The following is a 9,576-nucleotide window of genomic DNA, read 5'->3' on the forward strand; positions in this document are numbered from 1 at the left end:
CCAAGTCAAGACTATCCTTTGGAGCAGAGAATTCACATATTCAAGGGAGGTCACAAAGCTGATGAAGACCTTGACTTTGGATATATATGGGCAACGGGGACTTTGAACACTTCCCAGAAGCTGGAGAGGGTCAGGCACTACTGCATAAGATGTGTGGGCACACATCAGCAAAAGCAAAGAGGGCAAAGTTATGGCAAAATTTGAAGCATAAATTCACCACAACTGAAAGCAGAAAGGAAGGGGCTCATGGAATGTCTACACAGTGAGTCTTATTGGTTCAGTGTAGTACAGATGGAAAAACTGAGCCAAAGATATTTATACAAATTGAATGTTTTCTGGTAAATATTACCTCCTGTACCCAGAGCTAAGCCTAGCTTAACATGCCTCCTGTGTCCAGAATTTCTCTATAGCTGAAGTTCTCAACTCGCGAGTTTCGATCCCTTGGGAGTCAAATAGCCATTTTCACAGAGGCCACATATCAGACAGATATCTTGCATATCATATACTTACATTATGATTTATAACAGTAGCAAAATTACAGTGATAAAGCAGCAACAACGCAATTGTATGGTTGGGAGGGTCACCACAACATGAGAGACTATATGTTAAAGTGTTGGAGCATTAGGAAGGTTGAGAACCACTGCCTTTCCACTTTAACACCACCTTCCACGAGGATGCTGCTACCTCTGGTTCTAAGTCATCTCATTTGGGGTTGAAAGAGGGAATGTTGCCAAGATAGTAATAATGTAATGATAAAGGGACCAGAAGAAAAACATAAACACATTTTTTTTTTTGAGGCAAGCACACTTGTCATGGTCAGATAAGGTGAAATCTGTCACGCAGAAGTGGAAGAGATTGCCACGGCAGAGAAGACTCCAAGCTGCCTGGATTCCAATCCGGTTTTGCCTCCTACCATCTGTGTGAACTGGAAAGTCAGGAGCAGAATTCCTTCCAAATTCCTGCCCTATTGGGTCTGTTTTCTGTCCAGATAAGAGTACTGGGCAAGAGTGGGAAGCTGCTCTCTAAGAGCCAGCGCCAGGGCTCTGCCTGCCATGTCAGGGAGGCAAAGACAGCCTTTGCCTGCAGAAAGCAGATACCCGCCCACTCAGACGCCCTGGGATGGCCGTACTGAATCAGAAACTTAAGGGAATTTCCCACTAAACACTAGGCCTATAGTTGGTGTGACTAAAGAAAAAATAAAGAAGTTTTATATTTTCCATACTGGAACTTGGCAGAGCCATCCCCAGCTCTTGTTCTGAAGCTGTTCTTGTTCTGAAGTTGTTCTCTTGGGCAGGGTCTCATCAGGACCATCTGTGGTCACGTGTTAACTGTTCGCTTCCTACTGGTTCCTCTCTCCTCATCCTTCCACGGTTGCTTGGCAGCTGAGTTTGTTTTTCCGTCTTAATCACGGCCTACGGTTTCAAGCAGATGTTTTCAAAAGTGCTTGACTTTTAAGCAGAGTGTTTGCCGTGGCCTCTTGACAAAGTCTCTGCTGCTCTCAGCTCTGAATCTGCTTTGCAAATCAGGGCCTTGGGGGCGCGGGGTGGCCTGGGACCAGAGGTCTTCAGAACAGCGAGTGCACAGGACCTTGGTTGGTTTTCTTGGGGCTGGCGGTTCTTAAGGCTGCCCTGCAGGCATCTTAACATACTGGGCTTGTCTAGCTGTTTCCTGAGCCAAACAGGCTAAGGGCAGGCCCAGGGGCTGACAGCCAGAACGTTCCACAGACCTGCCTTTGGGCCCTTCGACTCATTTTGGCTGATCTTGGACAGACAAGATTTTATTATAGGCTACTGGGCAAGGTTGAAAAATGAGAAAGCTGTTTGCCTCGGGAAATGACCCTTAGTTATCGAGGGTTATGCAGTGAGCCCTTAAAACTTACCAAATAACCGTCTTATGCCTATCTTAGACGTTCCTTTTTTTTTTTTTTATTGTGTGTAGGGAAACGTGTGCGCCATGAAAATGGGTTCTTACTCTACCACGTGGGCTTGGGAGCTGGGACATCAGGCTTAGGAGCTGGTGCCTTTTACCCACTGAGCCATCTCCTTGTATCCTGTGTCTAGATTTGAACATCCTGGGCTAGAATTACTGACTGTCACTGAGTTGTGGACAAGGCTCAGACAGGTTAAGCATGCAATGGCCTGGATGTAGAGTTTTGGTACAGAACTGAGTGTACCTCCCAGATAAATGCTTTCCAATACAGGACTTCTTTTACTTCCCTATGCTATCTTCCCATGAAGCCATGACTATCCTTCTGAGAGAGAAAAGTCAGAACATGGGAAGCAGAGACAGATCATGGAGAAAGGCTGGTTTCCGGGGTTGGCCCCACGGCTGACTCAGGCTGACATCTTGTCCTATTTCCCTTTACAAGGGGTCCCTACCTTCACTGTGCAGTGACGAACTCATTCTCCAATGATGAATTGACCCAAGGTGGTCACCCAATAGGGCGATCCCCAGTCAATAATGAGCTTCCTGTAAGCCATGTGTCCTGACTCTGTTTTTACTGCTTCTGTTCCTAGTATTATAATAACATTATCACTTGATGCCATGAGTAATCCAATATACTCTGTTGGCTTTTCCCCCTCTCTAGCCACAAGCCTTGTAAGAATAAAACATTACCAAAATGAACAAATACTACAATTCTGATTGGCGCAAACACAAGGAAGCACGAAAGGACAAGTAAACAAGAAACCTAAGCATTTTTTAAAAAAGAAAACAAAGTGGTAGGAAGGCAAAAAAAAAAAAAAAAAAAAAAAACGCTAAAAAGTAGTAGAAGCAGCCTGGGAAATTAATACTGCAAATTCCCCCATGCCCTTTGCATTCTGGAAAGTTCCTGTCTGCAGTTGCCTGTTAGAAGGTATTACTGGTTGAAGATTTGTCAGGAAAAAAAAAATCTTTTTAAATAGGTGTTTTCTTGTTAGTCTAACCTGCTAAGTGCTGCATCATCAATTTAATGCCACGGAAAAGCCAGGTTTAGATCTTCACTCAGGATGGAAAGTGTTTGTGTTTTCATGAAGACTGTCCTCCTCTCTAGAGCACCAAAATATAAGAACCCTCAATTTTGGGTAGGTGTTTTTTTTTCTCTTGGTAGTGGGCATGCCAGGCAAGCACTCTATCAGCAGTGAGCTAGCTGCTAGCTTTTACTAAATCAACTTGCAAACACCCATTTATTTAAAACATAGACATATCACTTTCTTCTCTTCTAGAACCTCTGTCTCTGCATGACTTCTATTTTTGAGATTTTTATGCATTTCCCAAGAAACCGTGTTTTGCACACATTGGCCAGAAGGGGCTTCCTACTGGTTACTTGATAAGATAAGAGTTTTAGGCTCAAAGCTACTTGAGGCTGACAGAAACATTCAGGGAGGCTGCCCTGCTGGTGGCAGGCAGGACCCTTCAGGGTTTTTAGCAGAGCAGGACACAACCCAACAGAATCCCCATGGGAGTCAGGCATCTTTCTGCTTGCCTAACTCTAAGGAAGGGTTTGCTGTGGAACCAATCTTTTCAAGTCTATCTGTGAGGAGCATGGGTCAGCATATGGAGGTACCAAGGTTTGATGTGCAGGTGCAATTAGAACATGTTTGCTTTGTCTCCCCATCAGTGGAAACACTTGGAGCCTCTAGGCTGCACTATAAGGGGATGCGGTTCATAAAGGAGGCTGGAAATCTTGCCTGTTGGGTCAAACACCATGGTTAAAGGACAGTTGTTCTCTCTCTCTCTCTCTCTCTCTCTCTCTCTCTCTCTCTCTCTCTCTCTCTCTGCTCATCCACTACTGTATCAGGGCTGAGAAAAATTCCACATATACATCTTGGTATATTTCAGAAGTTGGTTTGAATTAGGCCTCAGTATTGCTGGGGATGGACCTTTGCTCACACCAGCAAGGGCATTTTGAACCAGAAAAAAAGAAAAAGAAAAAGAAAAAAAAGCTAAGCATGTTCTGTGGATTACCACAGTTTACACTAGAACTCTTCTTTGGTGTAATATTATGTTTAATCCTAGAGAATTGTGCCCAGAGAGTTGAAGTACTTTATCTAGGGTCAAGTGTCAAGTAACCGAGAAGTGACGAGTTCAAGACCCAAATCCAAGTTGTGCTTATTCCGGAGCCCAAAAACTGTAACCAGGTTTTGCTAAACTTATCTATCACTTAATATTTTTATATGAACGAGAGACATTCAAGGGGAGGGGGATACGTATGTGGAGGGACATGCTGGTTCATTGTATGAAAAATTTTTGTTTGCTTCGTTCTTTTTTAACTTCCCATTCTAAATGCTCGCATCATTAGTTTCTAACAATCGTCAGCCGCAAGCATCAGAAGAGGTTTGGCCCAGAGTCACAAGCCATGAATACTCCTGTCAGAGAGAAAGCTAGCCAGGATATGTTGCAGTTGGTATAGAGTAACAGAGCTGTCACAAAGGTAATCACGTAAAAAACAGAACCTGCCACTGTTTGGGTCTCTGAGCCGGGGCTGTTTCCTGTACTTGTTAATGACAAATACACACACTCCCTTCTAGTCACTGTTTCTACCTCTCTCCCCTTGGGATCAGGTTATCACAAAATCAAAACAGAGCTATAAACAGACCAGGAAACATTAAGTTTTCAAACATAATGGCTTACGACCTGAGTAAATCAAGAGAGCAAGGGGTGTGTGTGTGTGTGTGTGTGTGTGTGTGTGTGTGTGTGTGTGTAATAAACTAGAAAGTTAAGTTGCCAGCCTGAGGTTCTTTATAGCTGACCTTGAGAGCGGCTTGAAAACTTTAGTGTTGCAGAAGATGAGAGGGAACTTGCGGATGAAAGCTGAATTCTGGAATGCGAGTAGACAAACGAAAATGACAAGACCTTAGGACTAAACCCAACTTCAAATATAATACCTGTTTTGGGACTGGCCAGTTGGTTGATTATAAGGGGGCCATTGAGCAGTGCTTAAAACATAGGTAGAGGAACATCACCTTATCCCTGTCTAGCCTCTCTGAGTGTGCTCATCCATACATGCCTACTACCCTCTAACCCCTGCCACCTTTGGCTGGGGAATCCCAGGGTTCTGTAGCACTTATAGCCAAGTAGAATAGCTGAGGTACACGAATAGAAATGAATTTCACTCTTGAAAGTGGATTTCTGCTACTACTATTTTCGTGGCCAATGTAGTCATCCTCCAAAGGCCCAGAGCAGAGAGTCTCACCTGGGACTCATGGACAGAAGTCCCTAGAACAGAGCGTTGGACCTCAACAGTGGGTTTATATATGGTCTCTGTGTTGTGGAGGGGGTTCACTGCGTGTCTAAAAGATCTTAGAGTTTCAAGGAAATTCCATTTTACTCTGAATCAGCACTGGTTCTCTGATAGCTGGAGGCTGGAGCTCAGTAGGCTTTAAAAAAAAGAACATTCCCAAACAACTGCAGAAAGACCACACACATGCACACTCGTGCACACTCGTGCACACACACACACACACACGCACACACACACGCAGAAGCATGACATATTTAGAAGTATCTCCATCTGTGTTCATGTGTTCCTTTCAGGGACTCCTGCTTGCTGCTGTGGGGTCCCCGTTGGCACAATGCATGCCACAGGCTATAAAGTTAGGTAGAAATATTTGGGGGGGGGTCAGTCTTTGCACCATTAATTTTTATAAGTTGTAGGGTCTTCGCCAAATTTATCCCCCATCCACTTCCTCCCCCAGACTGTAAGATGATCCCTGTGTCTGGGAGGGGAATCGGGGAGTGGATGAGAGGGTACTGGGGGTAAATATGATAAAAATAGTTTATACACACATATGCAAATGTCATAACGGAACCCGTTATTATGTGTAAATGATACATGCTTTAAAAAGAAAGGACAATGCCACTCAGAGGTACTGAAATATAAATCCTTTTCTTAATATTAATTTGCCTAGGGCCAGCCAGAAGGCACTCGCAGCCAGGCCTGACCACTCCCCTCCCCAGGACCCACACGGTGGAAGGGGAGAACCAATTCCAACAATTTGCCCTCAATGCTCCATACATGTGCTGTGACCTGTGTGCACCCTTCCCTCCTCCATGCCGGACAAAATAAATGAATGTATGAATGTAAAAACATAATTTGCTGGATACAGATAAAATACAAGCAGTTCTTTGTTTTTAACATTTTATGTAAAAAAAAGTAACATTTTATCATGGAATGTGTTTTTATGAATTGATAGCTTTTTTTTTTTTTGGCTCTTCCTCCCCATATACTAAGCGATAAAAACTCATTAACACCTTCATTTCAGTCAACCTAACTGTGGTGCTTCAAAACACCGAGGAAAGCTCTCTCATTCAAAGTAAAAGAAATGTAGTATGTCTAAGAAGAAACAAAAAAATCTAACTCTTGCCTCTTAGGAGTTTGTGAGAGGGCTGGGGAGATGCCTCCATCCTCAGTGCGCTGCTCTGTGGGTCACAACGGCCGTCAACTCCATCCCTGGGGGATCCGATACCCTCTGGCCTCTGAAGTCATCTGCACACTTGTGGTGCATGCAAACCCAGGCAGGCACACAGGCATGCACGCACAGGTAAATAAAGTAATTTTTTTTTAAAAAAAATTTGAGGTTAAAATGAGGTAACAAGGAACCACATGCTTGAAACACAACTCCTTCTCTGAAATATTCTTAGGAATTCAGACTTTGGGGTTCTGTAGATATAGAGCTGTCTTCTCTCCCTCCCCCTTCCCCTCTCCTTCTCCCCTCCCCTTTACTCTCCCTCTACATCTTCCCTCCCCTCCCCTCTCCTCCTTTTCTCCCCTCCCCCTTCCCCTCCCTCTACTTCTCCCCTCCCTTTCCCTTCTTCCCTCCCCTCTCCTTCCCCTCCCTCCTCTGTGTGTCCACAATTAAAGCTTTCTACTTGTTTAATTTCTGAAGTCAGCACACAAAAGCTTTTAACATGGCCCCTTCATACAGCTGTATCATTAGCCCTATTTTTAGCTGCCCCTTCCTGAACCCCCCTTCCACTTCATTCCCCCGTCAAGCTGTTCGATTTCTGCCCCAGAGTCTCCTTCTCTGGTTTTCCTTCACACACAACCCATTTCCTCTCTTTCCCACCTCCCCGAAGAGCTCTTTCTCTTCTCTCATGATCCCTTTTCTAGTTTCATTTCCTACCAACACATACACACAGTTATACACACACACTTTAAAACAGTCTACCACGCATACATTTAATATCATTAGCACCACCCATAATCAGGTATCTACATGTTTTTGTAGCGAACTGTATGGGTATCCACGCGAACCATATGCACCCACATGGTTTTGCTGTACAAAGGAATGAGTCAATATTACAGGGGAAGTGCATCAATAAGGTCAATGTTTGCATCCGGGATGTTGCTTTGAATTTGTCTCAAACGGTCTGGATTGATAAAAAGCAGTGACAGACTTATCTTTTCTCCATGATGGCTGCATGAAGCCTGATTCTTTGTCAATCAGCAAATCCTGCTTGTCCTCCACATCCCCCTCCCGTAGCACCGGGTGCCAGCTTGCCTTATGATTGGACCTGCCACCTGCGGATAGCTCTCACCTTCCTACTCATTCTGCACTCTGCTCCACCCGGTGGTCCCTCTCGTCTTGAGGCTCTGGGCAAGGGCGAGCTTTTGTGTTCACCTTGTCCTAAACTCCCAATCCCTTGGCACAGCCCCTTTATTCCAGAACCCTTGAGACACCCATGATGCCCTCCAGGCTATTAAAGCCACTTCTGTTGATGTGGTTGGTTCACTGGTGAGAGGAACATTCTTCCCGAGGGACAAGAGGGCACATTCCTTAGCCCCACTCAGGTGTGCCCGAGACCCACTTCCCAGCAGCTGACAGTGACGCAGCAAAGCCACTTGAGGACAAAACTTCTAGCTCCTCTTCGCCACCCCAGACTGCCCCAGAGAAGGAATTCGGGTGGTGCCACCAATATGACAGCTGAGCGTGACATTTTCAGCAATGTGGTGGCACTCACAGCAGATGGCAGCTGTCGCCAGCCACTTGCATTGCACTGTACCACCTCAGATGTCTCCTAGAGCGAGGAAAGCACAGGAGAGCACATCTAGGTTTCCCCCATCTGCTGTGAGCTGAGGCTAGTTACTTGGAAATTTCTGGGGCCTTACGTGATCTAGGTCTGTGCGAGATAACCCAGGACCTATGAACCTAGGATCTTTCCAAAGTTTTCTTTTAGCCGTGCAGGGGACCTCTGAAGAGTGTGGACAAGTTCCCTCTTTGCATTTGTTCTTAAACATGACATGAGGTCCAAGGCAAATGGAGAAAAAAAAGTCTCATTGAATGAATGAATGAAGTATACAACTGTTTCTGTACTTGGTTGCACAGCTTCAGTTCTCTTCCTTCCCATGAGATGGCACAAGGGTGATGGTGTTTGAATAGAAGCCCCAGGTCCAAAGTCATCCATTTTCCTCCAGTGTAGATAAGAGGCAACTCCCAATGTGGTTGCCCTAAGTTTGGTAATGCTTTCTATTTTAATGACACCTCTGTCTGTCCCACTCCCCCTTTCTACCTCCCCCGCCCCTCTTTCTTGAAAAAGGGTTTCTAGTAGCTGAAATTGGCTTCCAAATTCATTAATACCCATAGATGGCTTTGAAACCCCCGATCCTTCTGCCTCTGCCTCTGCCTCTGCCTCTGAGCGCTCTGGTCACAGGTGTGTACCGCCATGTTGTAAATGGAACCCAGGTTCTGTGTATTTTAGGCAAGCACTTGAGGCCAGATAAGCTATGTCTCCAGCAAGAACTTTTAACTATAGAGTAGCCTGTCTTAATAAATAGGACACAAAGACTAACATTTTTTAAAAGAATGTGTCAACTTAGAGTAAGATTTAAGAGTCTATTTTAAAGTCAGTATTTTCTTTTTGTTGTTGTGTTTTTTTTTTGTTTTTTGTTTTTTTTTTACCAAGCCTTAACTATTATCAATTAGAGGTTAATTTGATCCTAATACTCCCCGGAGTTCAGGCAGTTATGGCAAACTAACTCTGAAAGGTCTTTGCAGACCCCAAATTCACGAAGGCTTCATTCATTCACATGCATTTGAGAATGGAGATGAGTTGGATTTGAGTTGCCCTGAGACAGAGAGAGAGACACCAAGGGCCCTCTTACTTGTCAATGTTGAAAGCAATGGTATTGTTTGTAAAGCATTTTTAGTCTCAAAAGACGTGCACCAGGTACAGGCTTGGCCAGTGTGACAAGAGTAGCCCTTGGATGTATACACAGCAATGAATCCTATTAGAACTTCCCCCTTCCTTCCTTCCTTCCTTCCTTCCTTCCTTCCTTCCTTCCTTCCTTCCTTTCCCTCTGTTCACACATAGTGTGTGTAAGTGGGTGTGCATGCTGTGACACATGTGGGGCTCATTTCTCCTCCCGTCTTTTGAACTCATGTTGCCAAGCCTGTGCAACAAGCACCTTTTACCAGCGGCCTCGCTGGCCCATGCCATGCTTCCTTTTAGTGCTAAATTTCCATAACTCTAACAAATGCTTTAACCTACATGAGTATTTTACACGGGACTATTTTGTACATGCATGTGTATGAGGTGTGGTTGAATGTGTGTGTTTGCTTTTACTTCTCTCCATGTATGTTGAGACACAGTCTTCCA

At 44.6% G+C, this 9,576-nt stretch overlaps 1 protein-coding gene across 1 annotated transcript in view; it reads right to left on the minus strand.

Annotated features, from left to right (window-relative positions):
• Positions 1-7,625, minus strand: part of Sash1 (SAM and SH3 domain containing 1) — a 298,706-nt gene extending 291,081 nt beyond the window's left edge. The window contains exon 1 of the mRNA XM_087575848.1: positions 7,519-7,625. Coding sequence (XP_087431974.1) covers positions 7,519-7,530 — 12 coding nt within the window. The 5' untranslated portion in view covers positions 7,531-7,625. The remainder of the gene's footprint in view (positions 1-7,518) is intronic.
• Positions 7,626-9,576: the final 1,951 nt, after the last annotated feature.

The sequence above is a fragment of the Rattus norvegicus genome, chromosome 1 (genome assembly GCF_021556685.1).
Source record: "Rattus norvegicus strain SHRSP/BbbUtx chromosome 1, alternate assembly SHRSP_T2T, whole genome shotgun sequence".
NCBI lineage: Eukaryota > Metazoa > Chordata > Mammalia > Rodentia > Muridae > Rattus > Rattus norvegicus.